The 18,819-nt window shown below is 56.9% G+C and overlaps 3 protein-coding genes and 1 long non-coding RNA gene across 12 annotated transcripts in view; 1 reads left to right on the top strand and 3 right to left on the bottom strand.

Moving 5' to 3' along the window:
* Window positions 1-48: 48 nt before the first annotated feature.
* TARBP2 (TARBP2 subunit of RISC loading complex) lies at window positions 49-5,517 on the bottom strand. 3 transcript variants are annotated; one of them, XM_027106481.1, is made up of 9 exons: window positions 4,981-5,517; window positions 4,263-4,432; window positions 3,344-3,446; window positions 2,648-2,743; window positions 2,017-2,089; window positions 1,681-1,798; window positions 1,266-1,393; window positions 634-835; window positions 49-482 (listed from the first exon to the last, which is right to left on the bottom strand). In XM_027106481.1, the coding sequence occupies exons 1-9, from the start codon at window positions 5,031-5,033 to the stop codon at window positions 325-327; spliced, it is 1,101 nt and encodes a 366-aa protein (XP_026962282.1). In that variant the 5' UTR covers window positions 5,034-5,517; the 3' UTR covers window positions 49-324. The 3 variants fall into 3 exon arrangements, with proteins under 3 accessions (XP_026962282.1, XP_026962284.1, XP_026962283.1); XM_027106483.1 differs by having other exon boundaries at window positions 4,263-4,427; window positions 4,981-5,286; XM_027106482.1 differs by lacking the exon at window positions 4,981-5,517 and adding an exon at window positions 4,733-4,946.
* Window positions 5,518-6,567: 1,050 nt separating this feature from the next.
* MAP3K12 (mitogen-activated protein kinase kinase kinase 12) overlaps window positions 6,568-18,819 on the top strand; it is a 15,482-nt gene continuing 3,230 nt past the window's right edge. The window contains exons 1-8 of one of the 7 annotated variants that reach the window (XM_027106450.1): window positions 6,808-7,041; window positions 15,372-15,545; window positions 15,645-15,853; window positions 16,438-16,621; window positions 16,787-16,978; window positions 17,259-17,417; window positions 17,586-17,744; window positions 18,482-18,590. In XM_027106450.1, the coding sequence (XP_026962251.1) occupies window positions 15,409-15,545; window positions 15,645-15,853; window positions 16,438-16,621; window positions 16,787-16,978; window positions 17,259-17,417; window positions 17,586-17,744; window positions 18,482-18,590 (1,149 nt within the window). In that variant the 5' untranslated portion in view covers window positions 6,808-7,041; window positions 15,372-15,408. Of the gene's footprint in view, window positions 7,042-12,525; window positions 14,173-15,371; window positions 15,854-16,437; window positions 16,622-16,786; window positions 16,979-17,258; window positions 17,418-17,585; window positions 17,745-18,481; window positions 18,591-18,819 lie in introns of those variants that run through there. The other 6 variants (XM_027106448.1, XM_027106449.1, XM_027106447.1 and 3 more) reach the window with 6 other exon arrangements.
* LOC113620525 (uncharacterized) lies at window positions 16,151-17,360 on the bottom strand. Its single transcript, XR_003432804.1, has 3 exons — window positions 17,256-17,360; window positions 16,440-16,539; window positions 16,151-16,199 (listed from the first exon to the last, which is right to left on the bottom strand). It is a non-coding gene; the product is annotated as an uncharacterized LOC113620525 (long non-coding RNA).
* The window catches only part of PCBP2 (poly(rC) binding protein 2), a 27,071-nt gene continuing 26,494 nt past the window's right edge, over window positions 18,243-18,819 (bottom strand). Inside the window, exon 15 of the mRNA XM_027106472.1 lies at window positions 18,243-18,595. Coding sequence (XP_026962273.1) covers window positions 18,580-18,595 — 16 coding nt within the window. The 3' untranslated portion in view covers window positions 18,243-18,579. The remainder of the gene's footprint in view (window positions 18,596-18,819) is intronic.

Here is an 18,819-nt window from a genome sequence, read left to right as displayed (position 1 = left end):
ACCTGGTGCTAACCTCTGCCACCGACTACTCAGGGAAACAGAGCAGGGTTTAAGAATCCAAAAAGCAGCACGTTTATTTGAGGCTCTTACTGGAGAGCTCCCGATTTCATTCCCCTTCTTCATTACCAGTTACGTGAGGACAGAACCCGGGCCAGCTGAGGCCCCTGGTTCCTGGCCCTGTGCCCTCCTCAGCCTGCAGGCAGGCAGTCTGTGTCAGAGGTAGAGGTGGCACCTCCAGGGGGTACCAGAGCTGGGCAGATGCACGGGCCGGGGGCAGGAAGAGCAGGGAGCAAAGGACGAATGTCCACGAGTCCAGCCGGGGCTTTATTTGCTGCCCGCCATGATCTTGAGGTACTGCAGGGCGCGGCGTGCAGCCTCGCCTCGGGCTGCCTCCCTGGTAGTTGCAGAGCCGTGACACACGGTGGCCGGCTGTGTGGACAGCTCCACCAGGCACTGGCAGAGCCCACTGAGGCTCAACTCCTCTGCAGACCAAGAGAGAAGAGGGAGGCTAGGCAGGAAGGCAGCACCGGGAAGGGGGTGTCCATGTCATCACCATGCCCTCCCGAACCCTTACTCCCATCCATACTTGCTCGGGTCCAGTCCCACCATCCCCCCGCCCCCCAGTAACCATACCAATATCCAGGTAGCTGACATGGAAGGCCTGCTCCTCAGAGAGCTCGCTGAGGACACTGCAGCAAGCAGAGCCCAGAGCGCCCAGGGAGCCCGCGGAGCAGCTGCGCAGGGACAGGATCTTCTCTCCCACCGAATTCCGCAGAGAATCCCAGGTGCAGCCTGGGCCCCGGTTCCGAAGTCCATCTAGACGGGAGCCCACACCCTGACAAGATGGGGACAGGAAGGAGGATGCAGCCAGGGACTCTGAGACCCAAGCGTTTAACAGACATCCTATGTCCAAGGAGAGAAAAGCCCAAAGGACGCTTCCTCCCATTGCCTCCCCCAGTCAACCCCTGTGTGGCCACCTCTAGCTATTAGACCGTGGACCGGATGGCCAGGCAGCCTTCCTCATTCCAGTAACAGAAGCCTACAGGGCCCCTGCCCTGGGCCAGCTCCCTCCCCCAGCGCACTCACCATGCAGGCCTATAGCTGAGGCTGAGAGGGGGCCCAAGAAACCCTGGGTCTGGTAGGAGAAAGGGCGGAAGCAGCCCTGGGACCCCGAGAGGCTCACTTGCAGGTCACAGACCCGAGCCCCCAGTGCCCAGCCCCCGCGTGGGGGACGGAGCCCGGGGCCCAGCCCACAAGGCACTCACGAGGGAAAAGTGATCGTCCTCAGGCTCCGCCTCACTCCCCTCCCGCGCATCCAGAGGCACCGTGTGCACGCGAAGCAGCATTTTGGCCGCTGCATTGCGCTTTGCCAGCTTTTTGGAAGTGCCACTGCCTGCAAGGGGGAGAGGGTTGCTGAATCATGGTTCCCAACAGACGCAGTGCTTCCACCCGCTCAGGGGATGTCAACTGAAAAGAGGAGCTCAGGACCTGCTACGCGTCCGAGAACCTAGCCGGCCAAAAGAGGAGGGCAGGACAGGGTGCAAGGAGAAAGCTAGGAGGAAGGAGCCAAGCTGGGGGTCTCCGCCAAGAAAGCAGAGAGAGGCTGGGAGCTGCCTGTGGCTGTGGCTGAGGTGCTGCGGGATGGACAGTAGCTACAGGAACTCCCCTCTGCCCAGTTACCAATCTCAATGAAACGCTCCACCCGGCAGGTCATGGTAAACTCTTTGCGGTGGGCTGGTCCAGACTCCTGGGTCACTGTGTACTCAGGCAACCGCCAGCCTTTCTGTACCACCAGTTCCTTGGAAGGGAGAAACAAGGGTGCACAAGACAGTGAGAAAGAGTCCTCACATCCTCTCCCCCTCCCACCCTGGAAGCCTCAGACTCGGAGTTAAAGAAGGAATAAAGGAGGGGTGGGAGAAGCCCTCAGAACAAGGTAACAGCCCCACATCAGCTACCCCCATGGCCCCTGGTACAAGGGAAGACAGGCATGCATGGGAAATGAGGATGGGGACACACCTGCAAAGCACCAACGGGGTTGCACTCAGACTGCTGAGGGGAGACAGGGGGCTGCACCTCCATGGGGGGGCTCCTGAAGGAAAAAGGGCCCAGGGCCAAAGCTGAGGGGGCTGGCTCCTTCGGCGGCTGCCCATGAGTCCTAAGCCCTGCTCTGGTTTCCCCCACTGCCATCTCCCTACTCCCCACCAGGCAGGCAGCTGTCTCTCCAAACGTCAAGCCGGCTCTCTTGCCCCTCCCACCCCAGCAAGGTCTCCTCCAGCTCCCAGGCCCATTTCGATTTTCCGGAACACTTGACTGTCGCCTCGCCAGGACAGTGGAGAGGGGTGTATGTCCAGTCCCCAGAAGCACCTGATGGGACTCAAACACAGGGCCATCATGTGGCCAACTCAGAAGAAAATGGGGCCTGCAAGACCTTTAACATCAACCATGTGGCTACTGAAAAATTATAAATTACCTCCCATCTCAAGAGCTTACCAGCTGGTGCAAATTCTTCAAACTCTGGTCCCCAACTATTCCATCCTCTGTTTACACTCAGACTTCCTCATGCCTGACCAGCCTGGGTGCAAGGGCTAGGGGCCAGGAGCCAGGACCCCTTCCCGCCCCCCCAGGGCAGGCAGGAAACACAAGATACCTGGTGGGGACAGCAGATGAAACAGGAATAGCAGCCGCTGCAGCTGTAAACACCGGCACGTCCTCAGGCAGTGAAGAGTCTAGGGGAGAAAAAGAACTTCCCGAGGGGAAGGGGGCCTTTGATTCACACCCACGTGGGGTGGGGGTGGGGAATAAAGGGTGTGGGACCCAGGTCCTCCTGACCTGCCCATCCCCTAAGAAAATCTCTTCCCACTAGAGACAAAAACTCAGGGAAGCTCAACCACCAGTTCCTCCTGAGATCTTTTGCTGCCAAACACTTGATCAAAAAGACTAAGAAAAGCGGGAGGAGGGTCTCTTCCTACCCAAGAACCACGGGAGCAACAAACACCAACCTGAGTATGGAAGACGGAATATGCCATCTTGCTGGAGAGGGGAAGTATGTTGGGGAGCAGCTCCCTCCAGCCTCAGCCTCCACCCCTCCCCCTCCCCAGGCCCCAACCTGGGCCCCAAACCACAGCCATAACCCCTCACTGGGGCTGGCCATTGCCCCCCAGAATCCTTCACAGCAGCAGGAGCCCTGGAAGCATCCTGCTCGGGTTCCAGAGGAAGCTCTCAGGAAGAGGTCAAGTCAGCGTGGTTCAGTGTCATGAGGCCAAGCCTACGGGGCAGAGGGGCTGGTGCAGGGGCCTGGGTTCCTGACAGAGCCTCTAGGATGCCTTGGCTGTACCTCCCTCACCTGCTGTCCTCCAGGGCCGGCTCCAGCATGCTCCCCCCTTTGAGGTGTTTGAGGGCCACCTCGGCTGCCTTGTGCTTGGCTGCCTTCTTGCTGGGGCCCTGACCTGAGAGAGGGGGTGTGGGCAATACTGGAGGTCACTGGAAGGACAGAAGAGAAACCAGCATCCCACAGCCTCTCTCCTCACAGCCAGAAGGAGTCAACCAAGCCCCCTCTCATCAACCTCCCCCTGCCCAAGACTGGAAATGTTAACGCTAACTGCTGTCATGAAGGGCCCTTATCTTTCCATGAGTTCCCCAAATCAAGCCATGCCGGGCAGAACTCCTCCTGAGGTCAGACACTTTGTCTGGAGGTTCTTTCTCTGCCTCACTTTCCTCTGGGAAGCACTTTCTTTCCTCTCAATAGAGCTGGCTGGAAAAATAGAAAGAGTGCAGGCTCTAGAGGCAAAACCTGGCTCTGCCACCTACTAGGCATGTGACCTTGCCCCAGTCATTGAATCTCTCTGAGCCTCGGTTTCCTCAGATTCAACATGAGGATACTACCACCTAGATCAGCTGGATCCGACCACGGTTTAAGGTAAGTGTGAACTTGATTAAGCACCTGGAGCAGAGTCCAGCACAGCGGGCACTCACTCCCCCAAATGCTGCACTGAGATTTTGATTTATCTCCTTTTACTTCTTCCTCCAGGATAACAACGATCTGCCGGGTCACTGTGGCAGCGCGGCTTTGCTACTCTAACTCTCCCGAGTCCTACCCACCTCCTCACAGACCTGTGCTCCTAACCCAGTCAGGGATACTCCCCCTAAAATCTCTCCTGCCCTCACTGGTCTTGAAGAAAAGGACTGTGAATAGATTCCAAGCAATAAAGCCAATGGGGCCCTGTGAATGCACACCCCAGCCAGGCTGCCCAAGCCTTCCTCACCAGTGCAGCTGGTGTCGCCAACGGTGACCCGGAAGGTGAAATTAGGCTGGTGGGCTTGGCCCTCGGCTTTGAGAAGGTCGTACACGGGCGTCTTCCCTATTCTGGTCCCATACTCCTGCAGAAGGCTGATCGGGGTCTTGCCCGGGTTGGCTGCCAGCATTTGCTCTATACTGGGGGGGAAGGGCACAAACCCTCATCACACCTCCCCTCTCTGCACCCACCTGGCCAAGCACTGCCATATCAGATCCAGGCACACTACGGGGGACATAGGGTCCAGGGGACCTTAGGCAGCCACCGGCTGGGTTCAGTGTGGAGTAGAGGTGCAGGCTGGGAAAGCAGGGTCCACTGCCCCAGGGCAAGCGGGGAAAGCACTGTTCCTTGTCTTAGTTAAGGCGAGGGATCCTGTACCCCAGTGCAGTATGGAAGTGCATGTCCCCTGACACAGTGCAGGCCAGGTCCCCAGTACCCACCAAATGCACTGAATGTCGGGGGCATAAAGCCCAACGCCCCAGTGCAGTCTGGGAACCGGGCCAACCCCGAACTAGCTAATGCTGGAGGCTGTGGCCACTGCCGGGGTGCATGCCGGGAACCACGGCCCACTACCCCAGTGCTTGCCGGGAACAACCCTCAGGCCAGGTGCATGCTGGGGCCGCGACGCTACTCCCTCCGCACCGTGCCAAGTTATGCGCCCTGCAGGGATCGGTACTAGGCGGCTCACCTGGGCAGCCCGCAGCCCGTGGTAATGCCGGAGCCCTGCTCCTCTTCACTCATTCCCTCCTCCGTCTCCGCGGGCGCCACCGTGACTGCAGCCTCCACGCGCCCCAATACACCGCCGACGAGCTAGGGCCGGGGCCAAGCCCCGAGTCGCGGCCGGTCGGGCCTGCCGCGGAGCATGCTGGGATATGGAGTCCCCCGCCCACCCGACTCTAAGAGTCTCCATCAGGAGGGGAGCTATCCGCCCCACAACCCTCCGCGTGGTTTGCCCGGGCAGGCAGCACCGCCTTCTGGGAGGAGCGGACTCATCCACTGTCGCCTCCCGAGCTGAGGGTGGTTTTTTGTTTTTTGTTTTTAATATCGCCCCGCCTCCTTCCTTCCGCGTCTCCTAGCCTCAGGGCTGGCGCTCTGGGCGTGCGTACTAGCAGAGTGGAAGCGTCTAGGGGCGGGGCGGTAAGGGCGAACTCGAGACTGGGGGCCTTCGGGTCCCTTGAAAACTACAGAACCCAGGAGCTTGCGCGCCATCTTTGTCGCAGCTGGAGGGGCAGGGTCAAACGTGCACGAAAAGTTTCGCGGCGTAATTGGTTATTCCCGACTGCGCTCGCTTGCTCTAGGAGGATTGCGACTGGTTACTTCACCTAGAGGGGCAGGGACAAGGGAAGAGTCAACCCCCTTGATCCCGCCTCTTTCTGAGAAAAGGTTGTGATTGGCCCAGGTGCAAGGCGGCTGTCGGTTCCTGACTCTGCACTCTGGGAGGGTGGGCCCTGCCTGGACGCGGGAGGGCACTATCCTCTGCCCCTCAGGGCAGCGGGGCAGTTGTAAATCCTAGCCCATCTCAGCCTCAGTTCCCGCTCAGCCTTTGGCCTAAGCCCCTAGCTCTCGGGCCTTCGTCTCACAGAACCTGCTTCTTTTTTCTCGGTTGTCCTTCACCTCCCTTCCCCTTAATTCTGCCCTGCAGCCTGTCGGTTTCCGCTTTTCCAAAGCCTTTTTAGAATGGCCCTACACCTTTCTGTAGCTGGTTCCCCTACGCCAGGAGACCCCCCCCTCTGGTGCCTGAGAATCAGGCTATAGTGGGACAACAGGATTAGTAGGACTAAGGCACACAGTGGTCTCATTCCCTCTGCCGTGGGTCTTGGGTCTCTCAGCTAAAGAGAGGATTCTGGCCTCTTAAGACTAATCAACTAATCTGTGTGCGGAGCAGAACGCGTAGTTTTGGGTCCCAGAGTTCCATTCCCTCTTCGCCAAGGTCTCACAGCCACTGGCCTGAAAGATGTAGGGAAAATCTTGTGACCTTGGAGAGAAAGAGATCACGAAAAATGTCTGACTCTAATGAGTGTTCTGCGAATGGATCAGGGAAGAGATGGGCTTCTCTGTGCGGGGGTGGAGGTCCAGAGGAATCTTGGAATAATAACAAGGGGTCATCCAGGAACACTGGAGGGGGACGGGGCATTGAGCTGAGTGGATTCCAGCTGTGTGGAACTGGAGTTGTGACAATTAGAGGAAAGAAGACAGGCCAAGATCCTTTGACAGGGGGAACGATGCTGGGGGGTGGGGGGGTCCCACCTGAGGGGCTGCTGTCTCAGGGTATAGGAGGGAGCTTATAAGACCAGCATAGTGGGCTCCTACAGAGTCGGCTTAAGGCCGGGGGTGGGATCGCTCCAGGTCCCCGCCAGCAGGGAGGTGCGGGGCCCGGACGACCAGGGACGAGCCTGGAACGTGCCTGGTGGCAGCAGCAGGCTCCTTTAAGAGGCCGCGGCTCCAGCGCAGCATCCCCCGTTCAGGGCGTGTCCGTCCCGGGGGGCCCGGGGCGGGGGCCTTGGAAGGAGCGGGAGTTCAAGCCGAGTGAGGACAGGGCTTGGGGTCGGGGGGTGGGGGAAGAAAGCTGGGGCTGACACCCGTGCACCCGGACACCGTACGAGCATCGCCAGTGACAGCGCCCCTGGTCCGGTCGAGGGCAGCGGGGGGAGGAGGGAAGGAGGAGGAGAAGGAGGAGGAGGCGGGAGCAGCATCCGGAGCCGAGCTGCAGCAGCGCCGCCTTTTGTGCTGCGGCCGCGGAGCCCCCGAGGTGAGAGCCGGGCCGAGTTGTGGAGGGTCGGGGGCAGGGGTGGGTCTGGGTCCTGGGGTCCGGGTGCCGAGGGAGGGTCGGGAGGTAGATGTGACGGGGTGCGGCGAGGGTGGCGCGGGGATGCTGAGACCGTGGGGATGGAGGAACTGGGGACCTGGACCCGACGCCTGTGGGGATGGGAAGGAGGGGAACCGAGCGGAGGGACGCCGCGGCCAGCTTGGAGGCGAAGGGCCTCCAGAGCTGGAAAGGAGTGTGTGGGGTGGGGGTGGGGGCACGATTGGGGGACGGACGTAAAGGACAGGGGGCAAGGGAACATCCTCCTCTCCTCCCACTCACCCTCAGGAGCGGGGAGAGGGAAGGAGGAGGAAGAGTTTGGGCCCCCTCAGGGCAGGAAAGGAAGGACAAGGCCTCACGTGCCCCTCACCCCCCTCCCCCTACACACACACACTTAGCAGGCTGCACCTGAGGATTATAGGCAAGAGCACCTGTTCCTGGATGCCCAGGTGATGGTCATTCTCCCCTGCCCCGTTCTTACGTGGCTTTCTCCCTCAGTCTCTCCATCGCCTCTGGCTCCCCTAACCCACTTCCCCAGCCCAGGCCTTTCATGAACCTCCTCCCTTTTCCCTACACACTCCTCAAACTCCTTGGCTTAGAAATAAGCAGGAATCCTTTCCACAGAGTTAAAACTCCTATAACCATGGCCGTGGCTAAGGGGAGGGAAGAGAAAGGGTCAGAGGCTCTATAGACAGTGGAAGGAAATAGTGGGGTGTCCCTTAGAATTGAGGGAAGAGTCCCACCTTTTAGCTCCTTCACCTGCCCCCTCTTGGGAGGACAGTGGGTCAGCAGCCCTCAACCAGGAAGGGGTGCACACGAGGTCCAACACAGAATCATCTCAAGCCACAGTCAGTGCCTCCCTCTAAACACAATTTCCCTTCCAACTCACAGAATGGACTCCATGGCTCTGGGAGCTCTGATTTTTCAGCCAGAGGGTCATGTCTAGGGAAGACAAGTAGGAGGGATTCAGGAAGGAAAGGGCCTGCGTACGCCCTGCGTCTTCCCGTCCAGGCACTGAAGTTCCTCTGAGCTTTAGGGCCTCTGCTCCCTCCTATCTCACACTTAAGGGTGGAAAAAACTTCTGCCCTCTCCAGCCTGCCACCCATCTACTCACTCACTGTGGGGACTGAGGCAATGCTTGGAAGACCAATGGTGTGATACAGTAACCCCAGCACATGTGAAAACGAACCACTAAATATCCTTCCCCTAACTCAACCCAAGTATGGGCAGGGGAGGCAAGAAGTTTACCTAAGGAAGTGGCTCAGGACTTTCTGGTTGTCCTTACGGCTAAGGATGGCAAAACCCCTCTAAAAACTGACTGCTGTTTGTGGGTCCTTCCCCCTGAGGTGATGTGCTGCTCTGGCTCTGCCAGGAAGAGGACCCTAAATTCTTCCACCCACCAGCCTGGACTCGCCCAATGGCTCATCATGTGCAGTCCCACCCAGCCCTGCTGGTCTGGGAGAAAGAAGGGATTAGGGAATCAACCCCTTCAGGAGTCCCCGTCGAGGCAGAACAAGGAGAATGTGGAGATGACGCCAGCAGGGGACACGGGGGCTTCACTGATGGGCTGGCTACAGACACTAGTCTGTCTGCTTCCTTTGCTCCCGGGAGAACTAGGGGCAGCTGTGTTGGGGAAGGGTGACGAGGCGGCAGGGGCGCGCTATTCCACAGGAGAAGAAGGATCCTCCAGGATAGAGCCCTTTTCCTTTGGTTCCTTCTTTCTTCACTCTCCTTTTTATCCCTTGTGTTTATCCAGCTCCCTTTCCACCTATACCATCTCTGCTGCCTCTTGCTTTGCGGAGACAACGGAAAGAAGGGGAGGGACACACGTTTATAAAAATCTACTACTGCTTGTTAGGCGCTTTCCATGTGCTAATATTTATAGGGAGCTTCCTGTGTGCCAGGTACCAGGCCAGGAACTTTATGTGGAGTATCTCAATACTGCTTATAACAATACTGAGAGGTAGAATAATCATCATTTCTATTTTAGGGATGAGGAAATTGAAACGTAAAGAAGTTAAGGAATCTGTTCAAAATCAAAAAATCAGTATGTGGCAAAAGAGTTTAGGATTTGAACCCAGGTGTATCTGACCCAGAGCCTATGCTATTACCCACATAATATCCTGCATTGCCACTGTGTGAACTAGTGACCACTGTCCCCATTTAGAGATGAAGAAACTGGGGTTTGTTAAGAAGTCTCATACTCCAGGTCGCCCAGCTGCTCAGGAGCAGAGACAGGACCTCAAGCAAAGCCTCTCTGCTTCTCAGGCCATCCACCCTCCCTCCCTAACTCACTGTCCAAGGCTAGGTGACAGGAATGGATATAGGCACTCTGTAATTTTCATTTCTTCTTTTTCAGTTTAAAATAGATTTTTTAATTTCTTAATAAAAATACCCACAATTCCACCTACTTAGAAATGGTTACACATTGGTTTCTATCCTTGCAGATCTTTTTTTTTTTTTTTTTTTTTTGGCGTTACACGGGGCTCTCACCGTTGTGGCCTCTCCCGTTGCGGAGCACAGGCTCCGGACGCGCAGGCTCAGCGGCCATGGCTCACGGGCCCAGCCGCTCCGCGGCATGTGGGATCCTCCCAGACCGGGGCACGAACCTGTGTCCCCTGCATCGGCAGGCGGACTCTCAACCACTGCGCCACCAGGGAAGCCCCTTCCAGATCTTTTTAAATGCACATCCGGCTCAGGAACAATTTGTTAAAATACGCTGAACTTCTTCCAGGTGCACCTGAGGTCCTAAGTATCAGGGACCCCTGTGACCCATCATACCTTGCTCCTACCCTCGCCTTCCCCTCAAACCTTAACGGGTAGGGCTGCGGGGTGATCCTGGGCCACGATGGCCAGGGGGTGAGGACGGGGTACAGGGAATTAGGCCTTCCCCTTCAGTCCAGAGGAGGTGGGATATAAGGATTTGCGAAGGAAGGACGGGGGCCTCTAGCACACCGCTGCCATTGTGACCTGGTTCCCCTGGGACATGAAATCAAGATTTGTCCTGGGGAAGTAGAAGGTTCTGGTCTCCCTTCTGGTCAGACAGAAGAGATGGCCTCTCCAGAATCCACAGAGAAAGACCTGGTGTCCAGCCAACCAGAAAGACAAAGCCGGAGCCCCGGCACTGTGCTCATGGCATTCCCCACATCATCTTACTTAACCCTCACCATCCCATAAGGTAGGGTTGGGAGTCTCGGAGGGATTACGTTCCTTGAACTAATTCACGGCAATATAAGGTTTTAGTTCTGATCTCTCCAAATCCAAAGCTGGTTCTTTTTTCCTAAACAGTACTGCGCCCCTCTCTCCCAGCCCCTTCACTGCCCACACTACTGGAGGAAGAGGCGGTGGCAGCTAGGGTTCTCAGGGCTGGACCTGTGTGAGGCTGGGGGCCTGGAGTTAGGGGTGATCTCCAGTTTTGCCCAGGCTCTCAGGGGAAGGCATTCCCCCCTTATGAGGGCGTAACAGAAAAGCTGTAGTTCTTTCCATCTGAGAACAACCCTGGGGCCAGGACCATGGATCCTGTAAAAAGCAAAACAAAAACAAGCTGCAGCCATTGGCCGGGAGCCTGGGCCAGGAGGGGTTAGAGTCCTTTACTCTCTCAGTATCTCAAAGCCTGGATTGGTGGAACTACCATTCCCAAGTCTTGGGTCTCCTTTCTGTGTGAAGACATCCCCTCCACCCCCAGTCAGGAGAGAAGGGGAATCTTCCTTTCCTGAGTACAAAATAGGGTCCAAGACAGTGGCGAGTGCTCAGTGTGAGAGCCCAAGACTTAGACAGATGGCCTGGCCTCTCAACTGAGCCCCCAAGACAGCCAGACAAGCAGCTTGGCATTGAGATACTGCTGTTAGAACAGGAGTGAGAAACGATGTAATGGGTTGCTTTGCCACAGGCCTCCAGCATCTCAGGCAGGAGAACCTGGGAGGAGGAATGAAAGGGGTGTGGGGTACTCCCTGCCCACACTCCACCCCTACAGCCACCTGGAGGGAACCACCAGCAAACAGAGAACCTGGTAGCTGAACCTGAATTGGGGCTTCCTGGGGTGTCCAAAGAGCGGCTTCTCCTGAAAGATGCATAGTTTAGGGACCACTCTCTCCCCTCACCCAATCTGGAGCCGAGTTCTGCACAGTGACCTTTTGGTAAATATGGTTGACAGAATGACAGAGATATCCAGCCCCTCCTGTCACATCCCTGCCCTTCCCCCATGCTCTGCATAATTGATGGCCAGGGAGACATCCCTCCCCCAGGGTGACCAAATGTCTGGGGCAGGGGTTCCTAGCCATGATATCCCCTCCCCCCGCCGCAAAGCCCTGGCGCCAAGGCCCAGGTGGGGGGCAGTGGGACACAGCTGGCAGGTCAGAGATAAAGGACACAGAGAGAGAGTGTGTGTTGGGAGAGAGGAATCTCCAGTTTACTATAATCTCCTGGGGCCTCAGCTCCACCCCCCCCCCCCCCCCCCCAATACACACACACACTCCTTCAGGTCAATCTGGAAGAGCTGTCATTAGCCTGAGAACAGGGAGGGGTGGACTGAGCATGGCTGGGTTCCCTCCCTTTCCTTAGGTCCCATCTCCTATTTCTTCAGCTACTTCCACTGCCCGAAATGACAAACAGGTGAAATGGCTTCTCTCCCTCTCCCCAGCTGCTGGCCCTGGATACTGGAGGGGCCCCTGGGGAGGCCAGGGGAACTGGAGGGAGGCTTGGCTGCAAGTGTCTCAGAGCGTGTCACCCTCTCTATGCCTAAGGCTCCAGGTTGCCAAACACCAGGTGAAGGCTGAAAAATTCCTTTAAAAAGCCAGGTGTTGTGCCTACTCAGAGCTCAGCTTCTAAATAGGAAATGAATCGGGGAGGGCACAGATGATCTGTTTTTCAATCCCCTTTCAGCTCCTTTTACTCAGTGTCCTCTGCTTTTCAAAATCAGTTTTTCGGTCCATCCTTCTTAGGAGTGTCTCTCCCTGTGCTTTACGCTGTTCGGTCTTTCTCTCAACTAGGTAGGCCCTCCTTCTCTGGCCGTGCCTGTCGCCCTTTCGCGTGTCCAGTCTCCCTGTCTCACCATTTCCTGCTTTCTCTGTGGCACCGCACCCCCAAAGTCAACCCAAGTCCCCTCTCTTCACCACCACCGGCTCTCCCTCCAATGCACGCGGGGACGGGGGTCGGCATGGGGAGGAGGGGACGCAGAGGCGGTCAGCCGGTGGGGTCCGAGGTCCCCGCCTGACAGCCCGCAACCAGCACGTGGGCCAGCCCGGGTCAGGGGCGGGGCCCCACCCCCGCGATCGCCGCTCACGTGACTCCGGGCTAATCTTGTCCCGGTGACTTCACGCGCCGCCTCGGGCCCAGTCGTCATGGTTACGCCGCAGCGCCCAGCGCTTCCCCCAACCCGCTGCGTCCCCTCCCCTTCCCCGCCCGGACCCCCTCCTCCTGCCGCCGGGCCCCCGCCCCCAGCCCCAAGCCACGTGACGGCCGGGAAGGAGGTCGGGAAGCGGGAGGGGGCGCAGGGGCCGTAACCCCTTCCTCTCCGCTTCGAACGGCCCTCACTCTGGCTTCTAGCAGCCGGAGCGCCCCAGTCCCGCTAGCCCTCCCTGCAGGCCCACCCGGGCGGAGCGCCGGGAGCCCCGGCCTTCGTTCTCAGTGGTCCGGAAGGGACGCCCAGCGTGAGGGGCGCAGGCGAAAGCCCTCGGGTCCTCCCGCGGACGTTCTCCGGCGAATTGGCACGTTGCTTGGCCTGTCATTTGCCTTACTACGTGCATCTCACCTCTTGAAGCCGCCGTTATCTCGCGGGATATGTTGGGGATTCGGAGGCTGGGATTTCAGCTTTCTGAGCCTCAGTTTTCTCAAGAATATAAAGGGACCAATGATAATACCTCCTTCCCTGGGTGGTTCTGAGGAGTGAGGGAGCTAATGCACGCGTAGTGTACGTCTGGCCCATAGGACGATCCTCTGGGGTGTGTAGGGCAGTGGACTTACTGGACACCTTCCTGCTCGCCGGGTGCTGTTCGAAGCCTTGGGATCCCGTGCGACATCGTCACTCTCAGGAGTACAGGCTCTCGGAGGAGCCGGACGCCCCCTCGACCGCACTTTGTCTCCAGGATAATGGGAGCCATGATGGAGGAAGCACAGGGGGCTGTGCCAGCCCAGAAGGGACAGTAACTCAGAGCAGCGGGAACAGGGAAGAAGACTTCCAGGATGAAGTGAGACTTGGAAAACAACAGATGGGGCTTGAGAAGCGCCTTCCAGGCTGAGCACAGAGCTTGAACCTCTTCCTAGCTAACAGCACCTTGGGCAGGTTATTTAAGACCTCTGCTACCTCTGTCAAATGGGTGTAAGGATGCCTAACTTAGAGTTTTTAGGATTTAATAAGCTAATGCACCTATAACAGAGGCTAACATACATGGTAAGGTTTCCATAAGTGTTAGCATTCTCATTAGGTGCCCTGGCCCAAACGCCTGATGTAGCTTGGTAACAGGCTCTGTCCATTATGGCCTGGGTACCAACAGCAGTGGGAGACGAGGCTGGGGAGGGGCCAAGAGCATGGAGGTGAGGCTGCAGGACCAAGTGGGGGCTACTAGAGGGGTTGAAGAAGAGGGGTGCTGGCCAATTTGTGCTTTAGAAAGATCCTTCTAAAGGCTAGGTGGAGAATGGGGTGGGGGGAGCCTTAGAAGAACTTGGAGACCATTTAAGGGGCAGTTGTCCTGGGCCAGGTGACACAGCTAATGAGGCCTGAATTAAGGCAGTAACATGGAACTAGAGAAGAGAGACTAGAAAGGCACTGGGTCAGGGCTTTTCGAATGTGCCAGGCATAATAAGAATCAACTGGGGTGCTTGTTAAACACTCACCCAGGCAAACCCCACACCTGCCCACTGAAAAGGTCTTTGAGAGGCCTGGAAATCAAGAGTTACAAGAGCTGAGACCATCAGAGGTGCATCCCCACCCAGTGAGCCCTTTTTATTGTAGATTCCTGCCACCCCTCTCCAGTCGTGATTCAGAGGCTCCGATGCAGGTGGTTAAGGAGGGACCCTACTATGCTGAATAGTTAGAGAGGACTGCTGGCCTCAAGAATCCCTACACCTCAGGATGATCTGGTAACTGACTAGATGTGGAGGGAAATGGGAGATCAGATGACTTCTGGTGTCAGGCTTGGGACAAGATTGGTATAGGTTGAAGAATTCGCTGTGCCTGAGTGATAGCTAGTTCATCCCTTTGTACAGTTGGAGAAATGGAGGCTCAACTACAGCTTGCCTGAGGTCATGCAGACAGTAAGCGACAGAGGCAAAGCTAGGATTCAGATTTTGTAATAGCTGCTTTATAGATAGCACCCAGCTATAAACTGGGACAAATCTCTATTGTTTGGAAAGCTGGATCTTGGTTTGGGGAGTGCGGGAGAGGGCAATGGAGAAAGAGGAAAGGAGACAGGGCCTTCTCTAACTGAACCCTGGGGGAGCAGTGGGACTGATGGGAGGGCTAAGGGGGGTGAAGCACTAGGCTACAGCTTGTCCTGACAGTTTCTGCATCCTCCTTGGACGGTTCTGCCTTTTTCCCTCGTCTGTGCTGGGCAGATAATGGAGCTCATTGGTTACAGCCGTCACTTACCTCGGAGAGGCCCAGGTGTGTACGTGTGCGCACCCGACAGGGAGACTCAGATGTGAGCCCTGAATATGCCTTAGGATAAGACTCTCAGCAGAGTCATGTCTCAAGTACATGAGTGTGAGGCCCCGGAATGTCATGTGAGAGTGCCTGAGCGGCGCCGAGTCCTAGCAGTGTCACCTGTGTGTGCTTCAATGTGAGGGAGGCGTGAGAGTGTTACTGTTGTGTGCCTAAGGTTGAGACTCAAAATGTGTATATCCGAAGGACCCTTATATGACACGTGTGTGCATGTGAGCCTCAAGTGAAAGAAATATGTGCTCCAGAGGTAAATTACAGTAATCTTTCAGGGAGAAGGGAACTAGTCTATTACCTTACTTGGGTTTGGGACGTACCTTACCAGTATGTACCTGAGCAGGGCTGTTACCTGTATTTACCTGAGAATGGTACTTAGGTATGTTGCCTGTATACCTAAGGAAGACTTGTGTCACTAATAGATGCTTGAGAGGAAGCTTATGTTTCCCAAGATGGATCCCAGGGGAAGCTTGGAGGGGGATAGGTACCTGAGGGTGAGGTTCAAGTGTTACTTCCAGGAGGCTCTTGTGAGCCCAGCTCCCCACCCCACACCTCTGCCTCTAGGGCGAGCCTCCTGAGCTGGGGCACCTGCGGCTTTGACGGCCCGTCCTCCTTTTTCCCACAGGGCCCACCGCTCACCACTACACCGGGGCCCAGAGGCCATGGCCTGCCTCCATGAGACCCGCACACCCTCCCCTTCCTTTGGGGGTTTCGTGTCCACCCTAAGCGAGGCGTCCATGCGCAAGCTGGACCCAGACACTTCCGACTGCACCCCCGAGAAGGACCTGACGCCTACCCAGTGTGTACTCCGAGATGTAGTGCCGCTCGGGGGGCAGGGCGGGGGCGGGCCCAGCCCCTCCCCAGGTGGAGAGCCGCCCCCTGAGCCTTTTGCCAACAGTGTCCTGCAGCTGCACGAGCAGGATGCTGGGGGCCCAGGGGGAGCCACTGGGTCCCCTGAGAGTCGGGCGTCCAGAGTTCGAGCAGATGAGGTGCGACTACAGTGCCAGAGCGGCAGCGGCTTCCTGGAAGGCCTCTTCGGCTGCCTGCGCCCTGTTTGGACCATGATTGGGAAGGCCTATTCCACGGAGCACAAGCAGCAGCAGGAAGGTAGGCCGTGTCCTCGAGGAGACCCTCTCCCCATCTCCCTGAGCCTGACATCCGTTTGGACAGCCCCACCTAAGTTGCCTGATGATCCTTTTCTCTCCCCAGAGCCCAGCCCCTTATTTGTCCATCAGCCACTGACTCCCCAGTTTTTTTTTTTTTAATTTATTAATTTATTTTGGGCTGCGTTGGGTCTTTGTTGCTGTGCGCGGGCTTTCTCTAGTTGCGGCGAGCGGGCTTCTCATTGCGGAGCACGGGCTCTAGGCACGTGGGCTTCAGTAGTTGTGGTGCACGGGCTTAGTTGCTCCGCAGCATGTAGGATCTTCCCGAACCGGGGCTCGAACTGTGTCCCCTGCATTGGCAGGCAGATTCTTAACCACCATGACACCAGGGAAGTCCCCCCAGTTTCTTTTTAGACCACCCCTTCATTTCCTTCCTGTCCCCTCATCTTCTCAGCCCATTTTAGCTACTTTTCTGCCTCACCCTCCTTGAGTCATCTCAGCCAACCCAATGCTTTTCCCTGAGCCTGACCACCCCAAGGCCCCAGGTGTGGCTCTCTGAGCCTGTGGCACTGTGCCTCCTGTCCACAGACCTTTGGGAGGTCCCCTTTGAGGAAATCCTGGACCTGCAGTGGGTGGGCTCAGGGGCCCAGGGCGCCGTCTTCCTGGGGCGCTTCCATGGGGAGGAGGTGGCTGTGAAGAAGGTACGGGACCTGAAGGAGACTGACATCAAGCACCTGCGAAAGCTGAAGCACCCTAACATCATCACCTTCAAGTAAGGTCTGGGGCGGGGCCGGGGTTCTCTTTTGAGGGCAGGGATCTACCGCACCCTTCCTGCAGCGGGTGCCAGAATGGCGTGGGTGGGAATGGGGGTGCCAGGTGTGAACCAAGTGGATGCTGGGCTGGCTGAGCCCTTCATGCCACTGTGTTTGGCTCCCAGGGGTGTGTGTACCCAGGCTCCCTGCTACTGCATCCTTATGGAGTTCTGCGCTCAGGGCCAGCTGTATGAGGTGCTGCGGGCTGGCCGCCCTGTCACCCCCTCCTTGCTGGTTGACTGGTCCATGGGCATTGCCGGCGGCATGAACTACCTGCACCTGCACAAGATTATCCACCGAGACCTCAAGTCCCCCAAGTGAGTAAGCAAGCGAGCAGGGAGAAGCTACTGTGCACGGTCTCCTGTAGGTGTCCCCACCCAGGTCAGTGTGGCCATCTCCCTGCTTTCAGACCCTGTCCTAAAGTCCATGTGGCCATCTCAGAAACCCCTCCCAAGTGATAGCCCTATCTCAAGAGGGCTGTGGTAAGCCCCCCGTTTCTGGGTGTCCCAGATGACTTCAAACAGAAAGGTAGAGTTGCTGCAGCTAGACAAGGTGCGTGGAGGGGCCCGGGCCCCAGCTGACTACACTCTTTACCAGCATGCTCATCACGTACGACGATGTGGTGAAGATCTCCGATTTTGGCACTTCCAAGGAGCTGAGTGACAAGAGCACCAAGATGTCCTTTGCAGGGACAGTAGCCTGGATGGCCCCTGAAGTGATCCGCAACGAGCCCGTGTCTGAGAAGGTCGACATCTGGTGAGGGCCAGGCTGAGGACTGAGAATAGCAGGCGGCCAGCATGAGAGCTGGCAGGGTTGGGGGTTCTTCCAGGGCCTGAGTACAAGTGAGAAGTGAGACAAGCCTGCGGTAACCTGCAGGGCCTCTGGAGGAAGACCCCCCCAAGTGACGTCCCCTCTTATCCCTAGGTCCTTTGGTGTGGTGCTGTGGGAACTGCTGACTGGTGAGATCCCCTACAAAGATGTAGATTCCTCAGCCATCATCTGGGGTGTGGGAAGCAACAGTCTCCATCTGCCTGTGCCCTCCAGCTGCCCAGACGGCTTCAAAATCCTGCTTCGTCAGTGCTGGTAAGGACCACCTGGCCAAGCTGGAAGCAAGGGAGGTGGCTGACGGTTAGCCAGCATCCAGGACCCGGGCATCCAGGCCCAGAATCCTGAACAGGGAAAGGGGGACAGAGCTCCCAAATATGGCTCTCCAAGAAAGACCCCAGGACTCAGAGTGTGTATCAAGGGGACTAGGATAAAGAACGGAGAGAAATTGGGCTGACCAATAGTCTGCAGGGGCGCACAAACTGTGTGTGACCTTGGGCAAGCAGTGTTCCCTCTGAACCTGTTTCCTTATCTGCAAAATGGGGACAACAGTATCTGATATAGAGGGTGTCTATGAAGCGCCTGTGAAGGACCAGCACAGCCGCTGAGCATGGCTGGTTGAGCCTCAAGTATCGACTGTCATAGAACGCGGGAGGCCCTGGACCCTTGTTTGGAACCTAGACCATGGAGGAAGGTGGGAGATTTCTAATCTTTGGCTAAGCATTTCCCCAAATGTGTTTCTTTTAATGGAGTTACTCAAAAAGGTTTGTTTTGGCAAACAAGTTGGAAAATGGGATTAAATAGGTTTCCTTACTGCAGGACTTTGATATGCTAACAGATGGCCTGTAACATTTCCTAGATAGTTGACCAGGGAGTTTTGTCACAGAATCATTGTAGAGTTGGATTCTCCAGGACACCCTTTGGGAAAGGATGCTCTAGTTCCTTTCTGGACCTCCCTGCAATTCCTTTCTCTCCCATGACTCCATTTCCTCCAGGAACAGCAAACCACGAAATCGTCCATCATTCCGACAGATCCTGCTGCATCTGGACATCGCCTCAGCCGATGTACTCTCCACACCCCAGGAGACTTACTTTAAGTCCCAGGTGTGCTGTGGGGAGGAAAACGAATACCTTAGCTCCCTCTCTTTGCAGGGGTAATGGTGTCCTTTGAGGGGAGGCTGGGAAGAAGGGTGGCTGGGGATGGACAGATTAGCTCTTGAAGGACTGAGACCTGGTCTTGATTGATCCTGTGCCCCACTCCTGTCTGCTCCAACACACACAGTGTGCAGCAGTGCAGGCACCTGCGAAGGCTTTCTACAGGTCTCACCCCTAA

The sequence above is a fragment of the Aethalodelphis obliquidens genome, unplaced genomic scaffold (assembly GCF_003676395.1).
Source record: "Aethalodelphis obliquidens isolate GAN/ISIS:26980383/991018 unplaced genomic scaffold, ASM367639v1 scaffold8, whole genome shotgun sequence".
Taxonomy (NCBI): Eukaryota; Metazoa; Chordata; class Mammalia; order Artiodactyla; family Delphinidae; genus Aethalodelphis; species Aethalodelphis obliquidens.
The sequence above is the reverse complement of the archived record's forward strand: the minus strand, read 5'-3'. Positions and strand labels throughout refer to the sequence as shown.